The sequence below is a fragment of the Coenobita brevimanus genome, chromosome 47 (genome assembly GCF_032717465.1).
Source record: "Coenobita brevimanus isolate Jiangsu-jjx chromosome 47, ASM3271746v2, whole genome shotgun sequence".
Classification (NCBI taxonomy): Eukaryota; Metazoa; Arthropoda; class Malacostraca; order Decapoda; family Coenobitidae; genus Coenobita; species Coenobita brevimanus.
Window position 1 is genome coordinate 14,489,057 of NC_137000.1, and position 25,296 is coordinate 14,514,352.

A 25,296-nucleotide genomic window follows, 5' to 3' on the forward strand; every position below is an offset into this window, starting at 1 on the left:
TTCAGGCACAAAATGATCCACAGGTATACGTGGCGAGTGATGAGAAGGCTGGGTGGTGAATTGAATGAATGGAAGGCAATGATTTATTGTCTCTGTGGATGATAGAATGTGAAGGTGTGTAATGGATGCAAGAGCATAATATAGAGGTTGGGGGAGTGGACTTTCTGACCACCACTTGCTTGTGGTGAAAGTCAAAGTTCAAATAAAATGGAGGAAAAGAAGAAGTGAAGGACAGGAAGAAATAGTTCATGCAAGGAGGTAGGACGGTTGCAAGAGGATGGAAAAAAAAAAAACGGAATATAAGAGAGAAGTTGAGGAGCGACTGGGTAAATATGATTTGGAACAGATGGGGGACGTGGAAGGTATGTGCAAGATATTTACAGAAGATATCTGTGTAGCATATGAGGTGGTGTGTGGGGTGAAAAGAAAACGAAAGGGGGTGCAAGGAACAGCATGGTGGAATGAAGAGGTGAGACAGGCCGTGGCACACAAGAAGAAAGCTCATAGTGAGTGGATGGGAAAGAGGGGCGTGGAGGAAGTTGAGAGATGGAAGAGAGAGTTATATGTAGGGAGGAAGAGACAGGTGAAATGGTTAATAAGAGAGAGTAAGAGGAGAATGGATGAAGAATTTGGAAGGAATTTGAGTGTAAAGTGGAGGGAATGTAAGAAAATGTTCTGGAAAGAGGTGAATAGAGTTAGACATGGTGTTAAAGAAATTAGTTGGAGAGTGAAAGATAAAAATGGTAGGTTGATAGTGGAGAGGGGAGAAAAAGTGAGCAGATGGAGAGAACACTCTAAGGAATTGTTGAACACAGGGAATGAAAGGAATGCGAGTATAAGTGGCTGGGGAATGGCTTGGAGAAGGAGGGATGTGAGAAGACAGGAAGAAATCAGTAGGACTGAAGTTGTGGTAGCAATGAAGCAAGTCTAAATGGGGAAAAATGGGGAAAGCCCCAGGAACTGATGGAAAGTGTGGTGAAATACTGAAGCATGGGGGAGAGATAGTAGAAGAATGGGTGTGGAAGATGTGCAGACTGGCCTGGGAGGAAGGTAGAGTTCCGGGGGATTGGAAGTCAGGTACTGTGTAATTATTCCCCTGTACAAAGGAAAAGGGAAAAATGAAGTGTGCGGTAATCATAGGGGCATTTGTCTTCTTAGCGTAATAGGAAAAGTATATGCTAGGATACTTATTGACAGAGTTAGGGAAATAACAGAGTAATTAGTTGCAGAAGAACAGAGGGGTTATAGGAAGGGAAGAGGTTGTGTAGATCTGATATTCATTCTTAGGTCTTTAGTGGAAAAGTTTCGAGAAGAGAAAGAAGTTGTATGTGGCCTTCATGGATTTGGAGAAAGCATATGACAGGGTGGATTTACAAGGAATGTGGAAAGTATTGAGAATATATGGAGTAAGTGGGAAGTAGTTGAATGCCGTGAAGAGTATGTATGAGGTTGCTAAGGCTGCAGTGCGTGTGGACAGTGAACTGAGTGAGTTTTTCTGTTTGAAGGTTGGACTGAAATAGGGATGTGTCATGTCTCCATGGTTGTTCAATCTGTATACGGATGGGGTTGTAAAAGAGATACAAGGTAGGTCAGAGGATGTTGGAGCAGCCCTAATGAGAGAGGGCAGTGTTTGGAAATTCCCTGCACTGTTGTGTGCAGATGATACTGTGTAGTTAAGTGAAGACAAAAGAGAGCTGCAAGGCTTGGTGAATGAGTTTAGGAGAATGTATAAGAAACGGAATCTAAAGGAGAATGTAGGGAAGAGTAAGGTCATGGTTTTCGTGAGAAATGAAGTCACTGAATGTACAGAGAGGTTGGATGATGAAGAAATGGAAAATGTTGTGCATTTATATACTTGGGTAATGCGATGAGTAAGGATGGAAGTTTAGAGGATAAGTGCTTGAAAGGGTACAGCAGGGAAGAAAGGTTGCTGGTTGTTTGAAAACAGTGATAAGAAACAAGGATGTGAACATGGACGTAAAAAAGTTGCTGCATGACAGTATTGTGATACCAACTCTAACGTATGGAAGTGAAGATTGAACCTTGTTGGAGGGGCACAAGTCAAGAGTGAAAGCAGCGGAAATGAGTTATTCGAGAGGAGCATGTGGAGTCACATGGAGAGAGAGAGACTGGCAAATGAGGAAGTGAAGGACCATTATGGTGTGGATGAGAATGTGATAAAAAGCATTACGTGAAACACATGGAGGTGGTTTGGCCATGTGGAGAGGATGGAGAGTGAGAGACTGACAAGGAGAGTGTATGAGAGTGATGTGGAGAGGGGGAGAGGGAGGGGGAGGCCAAGGATGAGATGGAGGGATGGAGTGGAGAGGTATATGATAGAGGGGGTGTGTGAGCTGGGAGCAGGGCAGTGAAATGTCGTTGAACTGGGCGACATGGAGGCAATTTTTAGTGGCCATCCCTTACGGGATTAAGGCATCTGTCAATAGACTGATAGGTAGACAAATACTTAAAAAAGAATACTGACCCCTGTGGCACACCACTTGTAACATCTTAAGTTTGATTCTTACATATTATGACTCTTTTCATCCTGTAAGCTAGTTACTGATCCACCCGAGCACAATGCCTCTAAATCCATGCGCCTTCTATTCCTTAAGTAGTTTTCTATGGGAAACTTTATCATTTTTTTGTTTGTTTTTTTGAAAATCATGAGAGACAATGTCAACTGATCTGGTCTCATCGTATATACTGAATATATCGTAGAAAGAATCCATGAGATGCACAAAGCAAGAGCATTTTTTCCGATAACCGTGTTGCGAAGCGTTGATGAGATTATTTATTTCTAAGTGCTGAACAAACTTGTCTCCAAAACTAGTTTCCAACAACTTGTACACCTCTGAAGTTAGGCTCAATGATCGATAATTTTCGGTGTGTGATTTGTTATTCTTTGAATATCGAAGTTACATTTGCTGGTTTCCACTCATGAGACACACTACTATTACTTAGTGATTTACTGAGTGGCTTAGCTAATGGCTTAGATAATTCATTTACTACTTCCTTCAGAATGCACAGAGATATTTTATCTGACCTCAGTCTTTTTTAAAATTAAAGTTAATCAGTGGCTAGTCTTACATTATTCTCATTAACAGTAATGTCGCTAATTATGTTAGACTCTTTTAAGACAAGTGGAAAAGCTGGAGGAATGGAATCGAGACAAAGAAAGAGTTGAGAATTTTAGCCATCCCTGTTTCATCTTTGGTATGCTGTCGTGGACCAGTTGTATATTACCTTCATTACCTTCTTGTTTCTGATGTAGCTGAAAAATTCTTTAGGCTTGGATTTACTGATACGAGCAACAAGGTAAGGTCAACTAGTTGCCCTTTGGTAGCCATTTTGGTGACCTTGACCTTGACCCCGAGTGGCCATTTTCGAACTCGTCCAAGATTTAGGCCACATCTTGATACCCTGAAAGTTTCATGCTGATAGCTCAAGCCGTTCATGAGCTATCTTGTTTACCCACACACAAACAAAGCTAGCCAGCAACCTCACAAATGAAAACATTACCACTCCTCTCGCTTCGAAACGTGGGTGGTAATGAAAAAAAACTTTACCGCTCCGCTCGCTTACCACGAGCGTTGCGAAGCGAGGGGAGTGGTAATGGTTTCAATTGTGGGGTTGGTTGACTGGCTTTGTGTGTGTTTTACATCCTGAATTTGCGTTAAATCAGAAACGGAGGTGCAAAATCATGTGCCCAGGAAAAACTTTCCGTCTACGCAGGTGGTGAGACCCCATCGTGAGATGGCTTCTTCTTCTTCTTCTTCGCTTCTTCTTCTTCTTCTTCTTCGCTTCTTCTTCTTCTTCTTCTTCGCTTCTTCTTCTTCTTCTTCGCTTCTTCTTCTTCTTCTTCTTCTTCGCTTCTTCTTCTTCTTCGCTTCTTCTTCTTCTTCTTCTTCTTCGCTTCTTCTTCTTCGCTTCTTCTTCTTCTTCTTCTTCTTCGCTTCTTCTTCTTCTTCTTCTTCTTCTTCTTCGCTTCTTCTTCTTCTTCTTCTTCTTCTTCTTCGCTTCTTCTTCTTCTTCTTCTTCTTCGCTTCTTCTTCTTCACTTCTTCTTCTTCTTCTTCTTCTTCTTCGCTTCTTCTTCTTCGCTTCTTCTTCTTCTTCTTCTTCGCTTCTTCTTCTTCTTCTTCTCCTTCTTCGCTTCTTCTTCTTCTCCTTCTTCGCTTCTTCTTCTTCTTCTTTGCTTCTTCTTCTTCTTCTTCTTCTTCTTCTTCTTCTTTGCTTCTTCTTCTTCTTCGCTTCTTCTTCTTCTTCTTCGCTTCTTCTTCTTCTTCGCTTCTTCTTCTTCTTCGCTTCTTCTTCTTCGCTTCTTCTTCTTCTTCTTCGCTTCTTCTTCTTCTTCTTCTTCGCTTCTTCTTCTTCTTCTTCGCTTCTTCTTCTTCTTCGCTTCTTCTTCTTCTTCTTCGCTTCTTCTTCTTCTTCGCTTCTTCTTCTTCTTCGCTTCTTCTTCTTCTTCGCTTCTTCTTCTTCTTCTTCTTCTTATTATTATTATTATTATTATTATGCTTTACAACAAAGAACATCATATTTATTTTTATCAGTTTGGTTCTTTGTGGTAATATATTTCTTGTGTGCGTTTTGTTTATGTAGCAGGTAATGCTAATATCCGTATTCCACTACTGGGTTTAATACTTTTTGGCAGATGTCTGTTGCGCAGTGGATACTTGACTGCTGTTTCAGTGAATATAAGTAAATTAAGTCCATGCTTCATTTATATCTGCTGTTCGAACATTGGGATTTCAGTCACTGGAACCAATAATTTCCTTTAATTTTTGAAAATCGGCTCTCTTGTAGTTGGTCACTTTCTCGTATCTAGTCCTGACATTGCCGTCACTGAATTAAAGGTTGAATGTGATCATACGATGGTAACTAGTACTAAACTCTTCTCCTGCCACAACGTTACGTTACAAGTTTGCAATGTGGCCAAAACCGGATCATAATATATGTTACATTTTCGTGTTGGACAAACAACTGATGCAACGACCTTTCTTGCAAGTCGAGGTACAGGTCCAACCCTGTGTGTGGAGATGGAGCCTCTCCCCATTGACAACCGGTAAAAAGAAGAAGAAGAAGAAGATTACAGTAGTTTGGGTGCTACATATTTCAGCAGTCTGGTTGTAAATTTCGCTGTCTGTGTTACTGGGCCGTGCTGGCGGACGATAAATGAACCCAAGTACTATTTTGGTAGGAGATTTATTTCAAAGCTGGAGATAAATACAATCAGTGTTATCGATAGAGGGCTTAGCAGTTATGTCTGGATGAAGTCCTACCTCAGTGTACAAGTATAACAATACACCTTTCCCCGTTCTATTATTTCTCTCTGCTGAAAATATAACCTGGTACTGTATGTAGTATTCTGCTAAAAATAATCTCGTTTTTCAGTGCTGAGCCACGATTCTGTTACGCCTATTACATCGTTATCTTCAGCAAGAACATAAGTGTCTAAATTAGAGAATTTATTCTGCAAATGACGCTCATACACGAGGAAAGCTTTAATGTTCTTGCCTCCGCTAGTCTGTCTACGGTTCATGACGTCTACAATGACTCGTCTATAGGCCACGTACTTTTTTTTCCCCCCAGAAAATCCAAAATGCACCATCCAAGAGACGACCGAGACGAAGAGAACCAACCGAGTTCAAGTGGAGACCTTCATGTGGAAACAGAGACCGCTATAGAAGTGATTCCAGGTGTCAACGAACTCAATACCCTCCTCTAAACTAAGTGACTAGAGATGATTATTCAAGATAGAAGCCGTGCTATAAAAGATGTTGTTTACATCAGTCCTGGGGAGAACACCTGAAATGAGAATGTTATTAGCCTTTTCTTTGTAACGCTGGATCATCAACTTGAACTTGTCCAGCAGCTCTTCAGACCGAGTTCACATTACATCATCGGTTCCTGCGTGAGTGGTTATGAGATTTTCCTTAGTTGCAGCCCCTGTAACAGTGTCTAGATCTTCAACTACATCCTCATGTCCGGCATCTGGAATACAGTAACGCTTTCTTTTACCTGGTGCTCTGCCACAAAACTCCACAAGCTGTCCACGGATAATCGAATCCCCCACCACTCGAGCCTCAGGAATCTCTTCTACAACGTCTGCCAGAATCTGAAATTTATTCTTAGTGGTGACCGATGTAATGCGTGGCGTCCTTGCCACTCTCGCACCATTTAGCATTGGCTGGAAATTGTCCTGTTCACATGGGGGTTGATCAGTTTCAGTAGCAGGAGGGGTACAACGTCAATATCGCGTTGGGCAACACCATTCCTTGACCGGAGAGTGTTGCTTCCCTCCACACTGCTCCCGATGTTGCTATCCTCCAGAGTGTCAGCTCAACGAGTAAGGACGTTAATTTTGTTTGTAGCTTCGGACAGTTTTTCCTCAAGATGACGGTGCTTGCACATTCTACAAACAAGGAAACGGTCATTGAAAAGAAATCTGGTGAAACTACCAGGAGCAGGCTGTGCATGTTGTGTTCCAGGGCATTTTGAAATTTGGTGGTTATTGAGCAAACTTGAAAAATAAATAAATAAATGATCTAAGATAAAGTTACCGTTAAACACAAGTATCTAAAATGGATTACAATCAGGATCACAAAAAAAGAAATTTTACCAGTAATGGTAGCTGTTTGCTAATAACAAGTAAGGTTATTACTGCACTGCTACTGAACTATAGAGGAAATAGTCAGCACTGTAGCTACTTGCAGCAGGATGTATTATTAGTTTTGCTTACTGCTGCTATAAAAAATGCGAAGTTAATTGATGTCTGGAATAATAAAGTAGAAATTAGCTATCAGCTGAGGAAAAAGGACATGGGAAACAATCATAGTGCACAAACAATATAAATAATTCACGCAAAATATCACGCAAAATACCAACAGATTGTACTTGAATAATACTACAAGATGAGTTGCAGTTTGTTTAATAGCCTATATATATATTTTTTTTACCTACTATGCAAAATGAAAATTTTCTTACCACCTGGAATGAAGATACTAAAAATATGCTAATTTCTGGAGTGCAAGGGCAAATAAATAATAACAATACCCCAGATGAACACTGCCTTTAAACGGAGAAGATAAAATTACCTGATACTGAAGAAAGTGTTACCTGCAAACAAAATTATTTTCATTGGAAATCAAATGAACAGGGAGTTGGTTACCTTGCAGCGAAGGTGAATTAAAATTTTTATACAAACTATCGTTACAAGTGAATCAAAGGGAGATTCTACCTGCTAAACATTCTCACTAACCATGAGATGAGGAAAAAATTGGTTAACTAAGCAGCCCAAACAGAGGTAGGCTGGGGGCGGGTAAATGCAGTCCAAACTAGAATGGCACTCAGTAGAGTGCATACCTCCGCCATCAACATCCATGCAATTTTCACTGAAAATTTTACGAAAATGTCGAAAAACGCCCGATCTCGCAATGTTAAAGAAAGTGAAAGAAGTTCCTGAATCCGCACCTTTTTCCGGATGCGCACCAAAATTAAATGGAGTCTAGTCTGGGCCAAGGCCCATTGTTCTACCAAGTTTCGTGGAAATCCGTCCAGTAGTTTTTTTGCAATCTTGCTCACAAACCAACCAACCAACCAACAAAGAAACGGACAGGGGTGAAAACAACCTCCTTGGCGGAGGTAACAAACAAAACTCTTTTTACTAAATAACTATATTATGCACTGGTATAAACTGTTCTCACTGGCGAAAACAATGAACAAAACCAAGGATGCAGTACTTCCTCACTTATAACTCTGCGTACAGGGGACTGCTTAACACCAAATGCACTATATATACGTACTGTACCAGACACTGCAGCTGTTTACATCCACAAATCCAAGGCAACACAAAGGCAAAGGCGCCAACGAAACTGCTAAAACAAAACGTGTCCCCTCCGAAGTACAACATAAAACACTGTATCACTCAAAACTAAAACTCAGCTCGAACAAAAACAAGTAAAAACAAAACAAAATTCCTTTCAGCCAACAAGATTAGCTCGAACGCGAACAAGTCAATATAAAACAAAGTTCCACTCAGTTCTGAATGTTTATACAGATTACAGGGTATAAACCGTCCTTACTGGTGAAGCAACATAAGTTAACACTCACCCAGTCGTGCCTCTAAATACAGGGTAATACTTAACACTTCCACGAGAAAAATTACCACTCCCTGCAGTCACACTTTAAGGTGCGAAACGTGAACAAACAGGGGAGGACGAAGCTTTTTACATTTAATACACACAGAAACCCTAGCATATACCCTGGACTGGCACACCTTACACGGGGATAACTCTGTCAAGACACTTGTACACTTAGACGTACTGTTTTCACACGGAATATTCACTGATTCATTCAAATCGTGGAAAAACAGGTAGGTGGTAAGAGACCCAAGCACACGACTGTCGTAAGCGGGGAGTGGGTGTCAGTGAGGGAGACGGGGTGTAGGTGGGAAAGAGTAGGTGTAAGTGGGAGAGAGGAAGTGTAGATGAGATAGAGTGGGTGGAGATGGGAGGGGCAGGGGTGTGGGTGGGAGAGAGAGGGTAGGTGGGAGGGGCAGAGGGGTGGGAGAGGGGAGATGTAGTTGGGAGAGATGGGTTCACACACACACACACACACACACACACACACACACACACAGGGGGGGGTGTTGATGTATAAGTGGTAGGGAGGAGCTGAAAGAGAGATTAAGGGAGGAAGTGTAGAGAGAGAGGGTGAAAGGGAGGAAGAGGATGTAGGTGGGAGGGAGGAATGAATCTGTTGGCCAAAGGATGTATGTGGGAGGGAGGTAGGGGGTGTTAGTGTGAAGGAGGGTGTTGGGTGCAGAGGTACCGGTATATTTACAATTAACAGAGGCTGTGTTGCCTGGAGCGTCGCTACACTTGTTGCTACTCCACACACACCCTTCCTAGCGCAACATACTCTACATTTACGCCACTCCCTCTTCCATTAACACTCTCAGTCCTCTCGCATCCCTTGCTGTCTCCTTAAGTTTTACCATCAATCTTCCCCAGGCACCTCCAAATTTCCATTTCCCATCTCTACATCCGGTTTCATTCCTTTCTGTTCTCTCCCTGGAGAGAGAGAGAGAGTACAACTATAGCGAGCGTCACTGAATATATATATATACTGTATATATATATATATATATATATATATATATATATATATATATATATATATATATATATACCATATATATATATATATATATATATATATATATATATATATATATATATATATATATATAACGAAGGAAATCTTTAATCCCGCAACACCAGTCAGACATTCTCACAGCCATATTCCTAATACTGGGGAGGTAATGGTATGAGGAAGTCCTGGGTTCTTGATGATCGCTTACGTCACAGTCATGAGCACTGAATTTGGTCAGCCTGCATACTGTGCTATAGAATGCATGCAGTAGGCAGGTACAGAAGTCAGACAGTCTTTACTCGCGTCATGGGATTCACAAATGCTCAGATATTGATTCGTCTGCAGTGCGACCCCTTGTGTTCATATAAAGCCGTGTTCTCGTTGGCATCTGGGACTTCGTAGCATGTCCGACCTAGTGATTTGTTTCGTTTATTCTACCTAAATATCCTCTTGTGAGTACGTCAGTTTTTTTTTTTTTTACCCCCCTTTCTGTTCCCAGACAATTTTACTCAACTTATCAAGGGTCCCCAACCATTGCAAGGATTAATTTAGGCCATAAGCAACACCGCCAGTTAAATAAGTCACCCTTAAGCTGAATAGAATTGTCTGGTAGTTGTAATAATACCACACACAATACGACATGCGGCTGAGATGCGTAAGCTAAATCGCCAAGGAAGATGTGATATAAAATGTCCTAAGTCACCAAAAATGTGGCCCACAGACACACCATGGACGTTACCTATACAAATATATATATATATATATATATATATATATATATATATATATATATATATATATATATATATATATATATATATATATATAAACTAATTCCCATGATAAACAAGTCTCCACAACAGTTAACGATTATCATTGATTTTTTTTTTTTTCGCTTTTTGTCACTTAATTTTAACTCTAATATTACTGTGGGCTGTTGGGTCGCTGTCTGGATGGGGGTACACGTATGTACGAGCAGTATTACGTACGCTGTCCATCGTCAGCATAGGAGAGTTTATAACAACAGCCTCTGGAGGATAAGGAACACTGCTTTAATTATGGTTTGTTTGGCTGAATGTCCTATATTTCCAGTTCAGTATATATATATATATATATATATATATATATATATATATATATATATATATATATATATATATATATATATAATAGAGTTAAGGCCAAATATTTGTATACCTTTTATCGTTGCCTAGAATCTCCTTGGGACACGTCAAGATATTCTGAACATTAGTGTAAATAAAATGCTTGTAGTATCGTCGTGAAGTTCGGCATGTCGATGCAATTGGCTGTATCTGCCCTGTTTGATTCTAATCAGGAGTTTCCGTTATATACAGATGTATTAGGAAAAAAAATGCCAATGTGACATTATCCGCAGTACCAAGGTCCCAGCTGCAAAAAGAGAGGGGGGGAGGGTGAAGGTCTACATTCTCACTGTTCACTTGTTTCATAGCTAGCCTTCTGGGCAGTAACATTAGAGAGAAAACAATGATAAACGAGTGTATGGTGCCGTCCGGGTCTTGTTTAACGTACAACTTGACGACCGCTCAGGGAGAACGGGACAACTTGCAGGAATGCGACATTTTCTAATTTTAATCTCGGGCAGTGTTCGGAAGCGTTGTCTGCAATCTTAGACAACGAGGCGCTACTCGTTAAGTCATTCAGGACAAGATGTATTTTATAGCTGTTGATATTAACGGTATGTGTAAATGACAACAAAGGAAACTAGTGATAAGAATATTCCTGATGATACCTTCGAAGAAGTTAAGCCGAGTCTGAAGCCAAAAGCACAAGTTCAGATGAAGTTGAGTCAACCTTTGGCACGCGCCTGGCCCGTCATCCTGTCCGCCCTGAGAATACCTTTATAATGTCATAAACTCATCCCTACACATGCCACCTTGCCCATGACTCACCTCGACGTTTACCACTCCCCTGCTGAGGAAGGGGGCCACTCGTGTTTTGACTGCAGGAGAAAAATAATGAAAAGGGGGAGGTATTTCTGGTGAGGATTGGAGCTTCCCGCCAAGAGAAGCCACTGCCGAACAGATGTGAAGCAGCATTCACAAAGGATCCGAACCATTTTTTAAAAACATAGCTAATGAAGAAGCCTCTTTAACAGCCAATTGTTACAAGAAATCCTTTCTTTTATACAACTCTATTTCGGCCGTAAAGTGTTTGGTAGACATATAGGCCTACATGACTGTAAATGCATAAACATATACATTTTTTTTTTTTTACATAATACTCAAGAACCTTTGTGAAAATGGTACCTGATCGTAGGGAAGAGCTTTGATCATTCGTCGTTATTATATGTTTGTACCATTCAGATCACTGCTATGTATGATTAAGCTTCATTATACCTCACCACACAGTCTCTACCAGCACTGACTGATGTAACGGCTTGTATGAAGTGTTGAAGAAAAAGATAATCCGTCGCCGCGGATTCGATAACTCAGTATATAACATACAAGTGGAGGTGGAAAGAAATGAGAGGTTGGAGAATGATATGAACACACACACACACACACACACACACACATATATATATATATATATAATTTACTGTACATGAGTCCACTGCTGAACAAAGACCTCCCCCAAACTTCTCCAAGAATTCCTAGACTGAGCCAATCTTTGCCACGTTTTCCCTGCAAATTTTTCTCTCATCTCTCAACCTCGTGTCTGGCCTTTTTCTGCTTCGCTTACAGTCTCTTGGTGTCCAGTCAGTCAACTTCTTGCTCCATCAGTTGTCCTTTATTCTTGCTACATGACCTGCCTACCTCCATTTCTGTTCTTTTATAATTTCAATAATATATTTGGCTTTAGTCTGCCCTCTCACTCAAGCTGGTCTTTTCCTGTCTCTTAAAGATATTCCTAATATTGACCTTTCCATTGCTCTCTGAGAATCGATTAATTTCTTTTCCGTTGATTTTGTCAGTTTCCAGGTCTCACACCCATACATTATAGCTGGAATTGTACATTCGTTATATGCTCTTCGAAAACGAAAGTATATATATATATATATGTATATATATATAAATGAGACGCGTAGGAGCCCTATCTCTTAAAGGTATATATATATATATATATATATATATATATATATATATATATATATATATATATATATATATATTGTTACGGAACAGAGAAAGATAATGTACACATTAAGTGAGAATACTAAGAGACTACTGTCCCGTAAAGTTCCAGGTTCAAAACAAAAGAGTTAGGTAAAATTACAAGTTAAAGTTTAATGCTCAAACTAACAACAAAACATTCAGGACTCATAAGGATAATGTAATGGCAAAAAACAGGTTAAATATATGGTTAACTGCAATAGCCTCTATTAACATGAAATTAGCAAGAGTAAATTTACCTAAGTCAGCCCTGATAAAATGAAAATACACTGGGTAATGCTCAGTTAATGCATGATAAATTATTACAGATACAAAATATTATTAATGATGACTGACAAAGAACTCTTACACAAATTACAAAAACCTTACTAGGCCTAAGAATTAACCTTATGCTACACAGTACAAGAAAAAATGCAACAACAGTTATACTCAAATTACACAGCTGCTAGATGGCTGGAGACTTCCTGAGCACTCAATAATAACTGTACAGGGGAGGACAGAGATGTGAACAAAATGAGGAGCAGATCTAAGTGGCCATGATGCAGAGACTGAGCTCATTATATAGGGGCCAGCAGAGCTTGATACAACTTGTAAGAAGGACGCGCAGATGAAGCCATGGGGACAAAGAGCTGAAAATCCTGCTCTGAACAACAGAAAGGACGACTTACTCTACTATAACGGTAGAAGGGGGGAACTGAGGCAGAACACGCTCGTGATCAAACAGGCAGCACACTGTACGTTAGAATTACACAAAGGATGATGAAATCATAGGCTATGTAACAATATATATATAAATGAGACGCGTAGGAGCCCTATCTCTTATATATATATATATATATATATATATATATATATATATATATATATAATATTTTTTCCTGCATTTACGGCATTAAAGCATATCTAGGAAATTAGTATAACAACTAAAGAATAATATCATGAAGAGATTACGTACGGTATATCAATAACTATCACGGGAGAGATTTTTAAAGATATTCGACTTCTATGGTCTCTGTATGAGTGGCACGACTTCCATATTGAACTAGCTGGCGATCAGTGGCAACTCTCGAGTTAGTGACGGTGGGAATTGGATGATGGATGGATAGATGGATTTATAGAGCTATATATATATATATATATATATATATATATATATATATATATATATATATATATACTGTATATATATTGAATACTTCCCCAATATTCCCTGCTTGTCGTAAGAGGCGACTAAAAGGGACACTTTTATCTAACTTCTTTTTGCCCTCTTTCTTTCCCTTGTACTTTGTCTGTCCAAACCCTTTGCATTTAACTTTCATTTAGTTAATTTCCTCTCTCCACTGTCTGGTTCCTGCGAGTCACTGGCATTGGCTCCAGGGTAAAATATTTTTCTGCCTAAGAAATCTTGATGAACTCTGGTGACGAAGCAATGGCCCTCAGTTCCGTGCAGCCCTTAAGTGGGCAGGGGGTGCTAAGAATCCCACGGTGTAAAAGTAAGTTTATACATCCAAAAAGAACCTTAAGAACAGGAAATTGGAATGTTCGAACACTCAATCAGGCTGGTAAAATGGAAGAACTTAATTCAGTGTTCAAGGAATACAAGATGGATATTTGTGCTCTTACAGAAACGAGGTTGCTTGGAGTTGATAAAATGCATTTGGAAGATGGTATTACTATGTTGGTTTCTGGTAGGAGTGATGGAAATCATTACCAAGGAGTAGGCTTACTGCTGAGTAGAGATGCTTGTAAGGCAGTATGTGAGTTTGAACCAATTAATGAGCGCTTGCTTTATGCTCGTTTAAAATCTGACCATGGTAATATCAGTATGGTTGTAGGGTACGCTCCGACAAATGAGGCTGCTGATGAAATGAAGGATGACTTTTATGAGAAGCTGCAGGATGTAGTGAATAGAGTGGCAAGACATGATGTGTTAGTTTGCGTTGGTGATTTTAATGCGATTGTTGGCAGTTTTAGGGGTGGCTTTGAAGATTGTAAGGGTAAGGAGGGTGTTGGTGTAAGGAACGAGAATGGGGTGCGCTTTGGAAGCTTTTGTTTGGCAAATGACCTTATAATTGGTGGAACTATCTTTGATCATAGAAAAATACATAAGACTACTTGGATTTCACCATGTGGTAAATATTGTAACGAGACTGACCACATTGCAATTACAGAAGGCATAGGAGTTATTTGCAAGATGTTTGTGTAAGGAGGGGGGCAGATATAGGTAGTGATCATCAACTTGTTGTGTCAAAGATTAAAATAAAACTTACGAGAAACGTTAATGGTAATTGTACAGGAGGTAATAATTATGATTTGGATGAGCTGAGAAGTGATGAGAGCACGAGGGAAAAGTTTCGGTGGGTAGGAACAGGTTTCTTGTCCTGCAGACTTTGATGGAATCTGAAGGCAATGATATTAATCAAATGTGGAGAGAGGTAAAAGAGGTTTTGCATGAGAGTGCTAAGGTTACTATTAAGAAAAAGGGAAAAGCGAGAAGGAATAAGTGGATGTCAGATGAAACATGGAATGCAATTCAGAAAAGGAAAGAGGCTAAGTTAAGAAGTGAAGAACAATATGTTGATGGCCAGGTAGCTGAAGTACTTAGAGCAAAGTACTGGGGTTTACATTCTGAAGTAAGAAGACTCGTTAGACGTAATAAGAGGAGGCTATATGATGAAAAGGCAACAGAGACAGAAATTAAATTAAGTAAAAATGACGGTCAGAGCACAAGAGCAGCGTATCAGGCTATAAAGGAGTAAACTGGGACTGAAAAGAGAAGGAAGGAAATACCTGTACGAGATAGAAATGGTAATTTGATGACTAAAGACTTAGATATAAAAGGAAGGTGGAAGGAGCACTTTGAATCTGTTCTAAATAGACCAATCCCAGCTGAAGAGGACATTTTGCCAGCCGAGAGAGATTTGCAGATAGAAACAGGGGATATAACTTTGGAAGAGGTAACAAAATCTATAAAGGAGTTAAAGAATTTTAAGGCCCCAGGAGAGGATGGAATATTCCCTGAAATGCTTATGGTGGAAAATGACGAGTTGATGAATGCGCTTTTGAAACTTTTTAATGTGGCTTGGGATAATAGTGGAATTCCAGAAGAGTGGAAAAATGGAGTAATTATAAAAATACCAAAAAAGGGAGATTTAAGTGTGTGTGGCAATTGGAGGGGGATAACTTTGACACCTGTAGTTGCAAAAGTCTTTTCCAAAATCTTGTTGAACAGAATAGAGCCAGTAATTGATAAAATTTTAAGAGAAGAACAAGCGGGATTTAGAAAGGGTCGAGGTTGTAATGATCAGATTTTTATTGTAAGGCATCTAATGCAACAAGTTAATGAGATGAAAATGCCACTTAGTATGTGTTTTGTGGATTTTGAAAAGGCGTTTGATAGTGTTTCACGTGGAGCTATGTTGAAAATTATGAGATTCTATGGTATACCAGAAAAGTTTGTAAATATTATTAGAAGCCTGCATGAAGGTACTTTTTGTAAGGTAATGGTGGGTGGTTCTTTGAATGATCCATTTCAAGTTAGGTCAGGAGTGATTCAAGGAGGAGTTATTTCGCTATTGCTGTTTGTTTTGGTTTTGGATTATGTTATGAAAAAGGTTGTAAGGAGAACAGACGCAGGAATTAACTGGAAAGAAAATAAGCTGATGGAATTGGACTATGCTGATGATATTGTACTGATTTGCGGAAGTATTTACGAGATGCAGAGGTTGCTTGATTGTCTGGTGGAGGAAGGAGAAAAAGTGGGATTGGTAATAAACTGTGGAAAGACTGAAATTATTAATATGAACGTGGAGAACCAAATCGATTGTGTAATTGGGAATAATGTGGTGAAGAATGTAGAAAACTTTAAATATCTGGGAACGATTATATCATCCAATGGATCATTAAACAATGAAATTGAGAAGAGGATTAAACAGGCTTGGCGAGCTGTTGGAATGTTGAAATCTGTTTGGAATAACAATATGCTTTCGGTACATACTAAAGTGAAAATTTACAAGTCCATGGTTAGACCAATTCAATTTATGGGCATGAGTCATGGTACAGTACAATTGCAACAGATCAGAAAGTATTAGGATTTGAGAATAAAATACTGAGAAGGATTCTTGGGGAAAAGTGGCAAGACAGAGTTACAAATGCAAGAGTAATGGATACTACGAGAGTGGAACCAGTTAATGAATATGTGAGACTGTCTCGATGGAAGTGGCTGGGGCACATATACAGAAAAGAAGGTAGTTTAATACAGGATGTGCCAGAGTGGACTGCTAGAGGAAGAAGAGGTAGAGGTAGGCCGAGGGAAACCTGGTTGAGGACAATGAAAAAAGAAGCAAGAGAGGAGTGTTGGTGGGACATGAAGGAGATGGCAAGAGACAAATAATGGTGGAGAGAGTTCATCGAGGCCCTATGCATCCCGTGGGGTGCCACAGGAAATGATATATATATATATATATATATATATATATATATATATATATATATATATATATATATACTACTATGGACATGTGGGATAGAACAGAAACCAGAACAATAAACTCAATATTGACTGGGCTATGGTAGGAGTGTCATGTGACCTATTCGGAGATGAGATGGTATGTGAAGAACTGATGTGATGAGCTGAACGAGTAATGGTGTGGAGGCATAATCTTTCCTTTACTTTTTACCTTCATTAAAGAACTACACTAAACTTTAAACGTAATCTTCAAAATTGCAAACTACTACTACTACTTCTACTACTACTACTACTACTACTACTACTACTGCTACTACTACTACTGCTACTACTGCTACTACTACTACTACTACTACTATTGCTACTACTACTACTACTACTACTACTGCTACTACTACTACTACTGCTACTGCTACTACTGCTACTACTACTCTTATTATTTCTATTATTATCATCATCATCATCATCATCATCATTATTATTATTATTATTATTATTATTATTATTACTGCATTTACCATGGGTTCTTTATCACCGTTGCAGCCGAGTGAGGTGACTGGCTCCCCCCCCTCCACCACCATCGTCCTCCTCTCCTGATCGCTGTCACGGCACCTTATCTGACCTCTGACCTTACCTGCCCTGACCTCACCATGCAGAACTCGGACAGTGAGGACGAGATAGACTCCCCAGACGGGCCCGGGTCTTCACACATCCCACCTACCATCTACATCATCAAGGTGGGCGCCAAAACTTAACCAACACTTCTCCCACAATGCACTGCGAGGCGACAACGTAAACGAAAATGACGAATATATATAAAAGCCACAATAGTAATGTTTTTATGCACTAGAGAGAGCAGGCCTTACTTGTATTCTTTTATGATGGTGGATACGGTACTGCTGGTGATCAAAATATACCGATGCCTCTTTTGCTCTGATGATCTTTAAATGACTAGGGTGTTAGGGTTATGCTTCTTTCCTTCCATTGTTTCCAGTCTCGTTTCTTCTGACCTCTTTCCATTCCCTGCCTTTCCCTTTCCACTGTTCTCATACCATACTTCTGTTTTACCCTTGTAATCATCTACCAACAATTCCCCGTTTTTCTTTACCTCTCCTCCTCGCTTAGTTCTCTCCTTATTATTCTGTGTCTCCCTCTTTCCCCCTTCATTCCCTCCCGCTTCTTCTACTCTGCTTCTCTTCCTCCCTTCCTCTCTTCTCTTTCCACTAATCTTCTACAATTCATCGTCTCCATCTCCTTCTTTCCTTACCTTCTGTCTGGACTCTTCCTCTGCTTCCTCTCCCCTTTCTCCTCTCGTTTTCTGTCCACACCCATCCTTTCCTCTCTCTTCCTCACCTGCCTATTCCTTTCTGAAGTCTTGTGCCATTTCTTCTGTCTTCTTTTCTCCAAACATTTCTCTCACCAATTATTTTCACTTCCCCCTATCCTCCATTTTCTTTCTCCTTCCCCGAGTCCGCCTCCTATCCTTCTTTCCCATATTATTCACTTCTTACCCTCCTTTCTGCCCCTTTTTTCCTTTCTCTTCTACTACTTTGACAATTCTCTCCTTTTTCCTCTCTTCTCGTTCTCTCTGCTTCGTATCCGTGCACACTGTCCCTCTTTGTGCACTTTTTGTCCTTCCATTCCATTGTTCTCCTACCTTTCGTCTCCGCTCTCTCTTCCACTCTTTTCTCTCCTACCATCTTTCTCTTCCTTCTCGTCCACCCTCTCCTCTTGTGCCTTCCCCTCGCTCCCTTTTCTATTCTCTCTTCTCCTGCCATTCATTCCCACCCTCTCCTCCACTCTCTTCTACCAACCCTTCTCTTTCTCTCCATTCTTTTTCCAGCCACTCGCCCTCTCCGTCTCCCTCACTCTTTTCTCTCTTAGGATTCCTTTGTCTTCTCTCTCTCTCTCTCTCTCTCTCCCCTAATCTGTCCTGTACAATCCCTAGTTTCACCCTGGGACGGCGCGGGAGTCTGTGGAGTGGCTGATAGAGAAGATAGAGGCCAAGAACAAGTATGGCGGAGCGGAGTTGTTGGTCAGGTGCGAGCCACAGAAAAAAGGCCAGGTAGGTGGTTCAGTGGGATGTAGGTGGGGAGGTGATGGTAGGTGGCAAGTGGATCATGGTCAGTGAGGGTGGTGGTAGTAAGTGGTTAGTGGGTGGTCACTGGGGGAGGTGGTAGTAAGTGGTAGGTGAACAGTCAGTGGGACAGGTGGTGGTAGGTACTAAGTGGAGGGTCAGTGTTACACGCGATAATAGACTGTCAATGAATAGTGAGAGAGGGAGGTGGCATGGTCAGTGAAGGATGTATCATTAGTAATAGTGGTGTGCGACATTAAGAGTTATGTGGTGGTATGTTTTAATATTAAGTATAAAGACACAATAGAAAATTCCTGCCTATGTTCGTGGATGCCAAAATAATGTAGTCATCTCTTCTTTAATGATTAAGGACTTAGTATTTTAGATTCAGATACTCTTAAGATTCCTAGTTGAGATAAGTTTTATATTTTATGTGGAGAAACTCTGGCCTGTGGGGATTATCTGTGATTTTCCTTCGATTCCCACATTCCGAAATTTAGGGCAGACGACTTTACCTCGTATTGCATTACTGATACCTGTTACCTGTTATGATCACTGACGTGGCGTGCCATGCCGTGCCGTGGTGTGGTGGTGCAGGGGGTGACGGTGCACGTGGCTGCCACCAAGATCAAACTACTGGAGGTGGCTGAGGCGGTGGAGCTACAGAAGCGCACTGCGGGCGGACTCATACAGGTAACTCAAACCTTCCTCCGATTTCATGTTAACCCAACATCCCAACTGCGAAAGGGTGACGCTGTCGCTACAGTTTGTATTTTCATCAGTTATATCATAAACCCTTGGATTAAAAAATCAACCAGTATTGGCCAGAAATACTCCTGGTGTCTCCATGATACGTCAAGAGGGAAGGCTGGTGTAGTTAATACATTTTGATTTTCCTTTGTTTACATATAAAACTCTCGATTTATATATATATAAATCTCATCATGTAGGTCCACATCAAAGACGGGAAAAATAAGGAATATAAGCTATCCATATAAATGGAGTGTGAATGTCATTCTCTCTCTCTCTCTCTCTCTCTCTCTAGTCTTACTCTGGTGACTTTATCCAAGATGTCCAGAGCTCAACTCCATGAGGGAGGAGGAGGATTTGTAATAATCTAATTACTCTTGTAACAACCTTTCATTATTTGCAGTCAAAGGAGCAATGAAAAATATATATAGAAAGTTCTTGATGTTGTGTCAGATAATCGGTTTCGGACTCATCGCACTATACTTTCATAATATGCAGAAGTAACCTGGGTTCGAAATATTATAGTGTAGTGAATTTTTAGTACGATCCCGTGTGTGACCCTGGGTACGTACAATCTGTCAGGAGTTCAGCGTTCGGGACCTGGACCAGTTCCTGTACCCGGGCCAGACGCTGGACACAGTGCTGACGCCTGCCGAGAGGGAGTATTGTGTGCGCCAACAACTGGACACCATCAGGGCCAAGCAGGAGGAGGGACATGTTCCAGGACACCCAGCCGTCAAACTGTACCCGGGACAGTCCATAGGTGAGGCTGGGGAGGGGTAGGGAGGGGAAATGACGGCTGGCATCCAGTACTGGAGAACAGTATATTGGCCTCGGCACGCTGGAGGCGGAATCGGACATATTCTAGTGCAAACTGTATGGTCGTGTGGATAGGTGCAAAAGTTGGAATTAAAAAAATCCGTTTCATTGTGCATCGATCCTGGCATAAAATTTCTCTTTGTCACCTGCATCATGTCTGGCGCTGAAAAACAGTCTGATGAAATGGAATATTATTATTCCGGATATTACCCCGGTCTGTAGTTTGTGTCACAATGTCCGAATCTGACATTGTGACAAGTCATTCTTATATTATTAGAATTACCCATTTTAAAGCAAAGGGGAGGGAAAACAAAATATAATCAGATGTAGATACTTGATTAAATTAATATAGATCGATGTATACGAGATGGCAAAAAAATTCATACCAAATAATAGTCTGAAGGTTATTCTTTTGCATATGCTTCTACATTCAGCCGTCAGCTATTTTCCCATCTTCACTGTAAACAACCTAAACCACGAGCAATGTTTATTGTCATCTGCATAACTTCTCTCTCAAGGGTAGTAAATACATTGTTCCAGAATATCATTTTATATTTTGTTTATCTTAAATCCCGTCACTACGAAGTTGGCCATTTTTATTTCAGTCATGCCATCTCCAAACGATTTTGTTCAGTTAAGGGGAGAATGTTCCAACCGGAGTGTCTAAATATAACTTTCATTAACTCCTTCTCTCTGCTAGAGATCTTTTCTAAGTTGAAAATAGTCCTTTGCGGATTGTAAAAAAAAAGAAAAGAAAAAAAAAGACAAGAAATAAAGATGTCGTTGTATGAATTCTCTCTTTCTAATACATATACATATATGTACAATTATTCTTCCATCTGTACTGGTTGCCAAAATCTGTTCTGCTTTATTGAGTGTGATGTGTCTGTGTGTGTGTGTGGTGATGTGTCTGTGTGTGTGTGTGTGGTGATGTGTCTGTGTGTGGTGATGTGTGTGTGTGTGTGTGTGTGTGTGTGGTGATGTGTGTGTGTGTGTGTGTGTGTGTGTGGTGATGTGTGTGTGTGTGTGGTGATGTGTGTGTGTGTGGTGATGTGTGTGTGTGTGGTGATGTGTGTGTGTGTGTGTGTGTGTGTGTGTGTGTGTGTGTGTGTGTGTGTGTGTGTGTGTGTGTGTGTGGTGATGTGTCTGTGTGTGGTGATGTGTCTGTGTGTGTGTAGTGATGTGTCTGTGTGTGTGGTGATGTGTCTGTGTGTGGTGATGTGTCCGTGTGTGTATGGTGATGTGTTAGTGTGTGGTGATGTGTCTGTGTGTGTGGTGATGTGTCTGTGTGTGGTGATGAGTCTGTGTGTGTGGTGATGAGTCTGTGTGTGTGTGGTGATGTGTCTGTGTGTGGTGATGTATCTGTGTGTGGTGATGTGTCTGTGTGTGGTGATAAGTCTGTGTGTGTGTGGTGATGTGTTTGTGTGGTGATGTGTCTGTGTGTGGTGATGTGTTTGTGTGTGGTGATGTGTCTGTGTGGTGATGTGTCTGTGTGTGTGTGGTGATGTGTCTGTGTGTGGTGATGTGTCTGTGTGTGGTGATAAGTCTGTGTGTGTGGTGATGTGTCTGTGTGTGGTGATGTATCTGTGTGTGGTGATGTGTCTGTGTGTGGTGATGTATCTGTGTGTGATGATGTGTCTGTGTGTGTGTGTGTGGTGATGTGTCTGTGTGTGGTGATGTGTCTCTGTGTGGTGATGTATCTGTGTGTGATGATGTGTCTGTGTGTGTGTGTGTGGTGATGTGTCTGTGTGTGTGGTGATGTGTCTGTGTGTGGTGATGTGTCTGTGTGTGTGGTGATGTGTCTGTGTGTGGTGATGTGTCTGTGTGTGTGGTGATGTGTCTATGTCTGTGGTGATGTGTCTGTGTGTGTGGTGATGTGTCTATGTGTGTGGTGATGTGTCTCTGTGTGTACTGATGTTTCTGTGTGTGCTGATGTGTCTGTGTGTGGTGAAATGTCTGTGTGTGCTGATATTTCTGTGTGTGGTGATGTGTTTGTGTGTACTGATGTGTCTGTGTGTGTTGTGATGTGTCTGTGTGTGGTGATGTGTCTGTGTGTGGTGATGTATCTGTGTGTGATGATGTGTCTGTGTGTGTGTGTGTGTGGTGATGTATCTGTGTGTGATGATGTGTCTGTGTGTGTGTGTGTGGTGATGTGTCTGTGTGTGGTGATGTGTCTGTGTGTGGTGATGTGTCTGTGTGTGGTGATGTGTCTGTGTGTGGTGATGTGTCTGTGTGTGTGGTGATGTGTCTGTGTGTGTGGTGATGCGTGTGTGTGTGGTGATGTGTGTGTGTGTGTGTGTGTGGTGATGCGTGTGTGTGTGGTGATGTGTGTGTGTGTGCTGATGTGTCTGTGTGTGCTATGTATCTGTGTGTGCTGATGTGTCTGTGTGTGGTGAAATGTCTGTGTGTGCTGATATTTCTGTGTGTGGTGATGTGTGTGTGTGTACTGATGTGTGTGTGTGTACTGATGTGTGTGTGTGTGTGTGGTGATGTGTGTGTGTGTGTGTGTGGTAATGTGTGTGTGTGTGTGTGCTGATGTGTGTGTGTGTGTGGTGATGCGTCTGTGTGTGTGCTGATGTGTGTGTGTGTGTGTGTGTGTGTGTGTGTGTGTGTGTGTGTGTGTGTGTGTGTGTGTGTGTGCTGATGTGTGTGTGTGTGTGTGTGCTGATGTGTGTGTGTGTGTGCTGATGTGAGTGTGTGTGTGTGTGTGTGTGTGTGTGTGTGTGTGGCTCTGTGTGTGTGTGTGTGTGTGTGTGTGTGTGTGTGTGTGTGTGTGTGTGTGTGTGTGTGTGTGTGTGTGTGTGTGTGTGTGTGTGTGTGTGTGTTGTGATATGTCTGTGTGTGTGGTGATGTGTCTGTGTGTGGTGATGTGTCTGTGTATGGTGACGTGTCTGTGTGTGCTGATGTCTCTGTGTGTGCTGATGTCTCTGTGTGCGTGCTGATGTGTCTGTGTGTGATGATGTGTCTGTGTGTGGTGATGTGTCTGTGTGTGCTGATGTGTCTGTGTGTGTCCTGATGTGTCTGTTTGTGTGCAGATGCGTCTGTGTGTGCGGATGTGTCTGTGTGTGTTGATGTATCTGTGTGTGCTGATGTGTCCGTGTTTGGTGAAGTGTCTGTCTGTGCTGATGTGTGCTGATGTGTCTGTGTGTGTGCTGATGTGTCTGTGTGTGCTTTGTCTGTGTGTGTGCCAATGTGTCTGTGTGTGGTGATGTTTCTGTGCGTGGTGATGTGTCTATGTGTGGTGATGTGTCTGTGTGTGCTGATGTGTCTATGTGTGTGCTGATGTGTCTGTGTGTGTGCTGATGTGTCTGTGTGTGTGCCAATGTGTCTGTGTGTGGTGATGTGTCTGTGTGTGTGGTGATGTGTCTATATGTGGTGATGTGTCTGTGTGTGGTGATGTGTCTGTGTGTGTGGTGATGTGTCTGTGTGTGTGGTGATGTGTCTGTGTGTGGTGATGTGTCTGTGTGTGTGGTGATGTGTCTGTGTGTGTGGTGATGTGTCTGTGTGTGTGGTGATGTGTCTGTGTGTGTGGTGATGTGTCTGTGTGTGGTGATGTGTCTGTGTGTGCTGATGTGTCTGTGTGTGCTGATGTGTCTGTGTGTGCTGATGTGTCTGTGTGTGCTGATGTGTCTGTGTGTGTGGTGATGTGTCTGTGTGTGTGGTGATGTGTCTGTGTGTGTGGTGATGTGTCTGTGTGTGGTGATGTGTCTGTGTGTGGTGATGTGTCTGTGTGTGTGGTGATGTGTCTGTGTGTGTGGTGATGTGTCTGTGTGTGTGCTGATGTGTCTGTATGTGTGGTGATGTGTCTGTGTGTGTGGTGATGTGTCTGTGTGTGCTGATGTATATGTGTGTGTGCTGATGTGTCTCTATGTGTGCTGATGTTTCTGTGTGTGGTGATATGTCTGTGTGTGCTGATGTTTCTGTGTGTGGTGATGTGTCTGTGTGTGCGGATGTGTCTGTGTGTGCTGATGTATCTCTGTGTGCTGATATGTTTGTGTATGGTGATGTGTCTGTGTGTAGTGATGTGTCTGTGTGTGCTAATGTGTGCTGATATGTCTGTGTGTGCTGATGTGTCTGTGTGTGCTGATGTGGTAGTGTGAGTGTTTATGTGTCTGTGTGTGCTGATTTGTCTGTGTGTGCTGATGTGGTAGTGTGAGTGTTTATGTGTCTGTGTGTGCTGATGTGGTAGTGTGAGTGTTTATGTGTCTGTGTGTGCTGATTTGTCTGTGTGTGTGGTGATGTGTCTGTGTGTGGTGATGTGTCTGTGTGTGCTGATTTGTCTGTGTGTGCTGATATGTCTGTGTGTGCTGATGTGTCTGTGTGTGGTGTTGTGTCTGTGTGTGGTGATGTGCTGTGTATGTTGATTCGTCTGTGTGTGCTGATGTGTCTATTTGTGCTGATGTGTCTGTGTGTGCTGATGTATCTCTGTGTGCTGATATGTTTGTGTATGGTGATGTGTCTGTGTGTAGTGATGTGTCTGTGTGTGCTAATGTGTGCTGATATGTCTGTGTGTGCTGATGTGTCTGTGTGTGCTGATGTGGTAGTGTGAGTGTTTATGTGTCTGTGTGTGCTGATTTGTCTGTGTGTGCTGATGTGGTAGTGTGAGTGTTTATGTGTCTGTGTGTGCTGATTTGTCTGTGTGTGCTGATGTGGTAGTGTGAGTGTTTATGTGTCTGTGTGTGCTGATTTGTCTGTGTGTGTGGTGATGTGTCTGTGTGTGGTGATGTGTCTGTGTGTGCTGATTTGTCTGTGTGTGCTGATATGTCTGTGTGTGCTGATGTGTCTGTGTGTGGTGTTGTGTCTGTGTGTGGTGATGTGCTGTGTATGTTGATTCGTCTGTGTGTGCTGATGTGTCTATTTGTGCTGATG

The 25,296-nt window shown here is 41.4% G+C and overlaps 1 protein-coding gene across 3 annotated transcripts in view; it reads left to right on the plus strand.

Moving 5' to 3' along the window:
• The window catches only part of Axs (Abnormal X segregation), a 155,325-nt gene that overhangs the window by 87,131 nt on the left and 42,898 nt on the right, over positions 1–25,296 (plus strand). For all 3 annotated transcript variants that reach the window (XM_080271796.1, XM_080271798.1, XM_080271797.1), the window contains exons 2-5: positions 17,325–17,518; positions 18,730–18,846; positions 19,456–19,551; positions 20,191–20,371. In XM_080271796.1, the coding sequence (XP_080127922.1) occupies positions 17,432–17,518; positions 18,730–18,846; positions 19,456–19,551; positions 20,191–20,371 (481 nt within the window). In that variant the 5' untranslated portion in view covers positions 17,325–17,431. The remainder of the gene's footprint in view (positions 1–17,324; positions 17,519–18,729; positions 18,847–19,455; positions 19,552–20,190; positions 20,372–25,296) is intronic.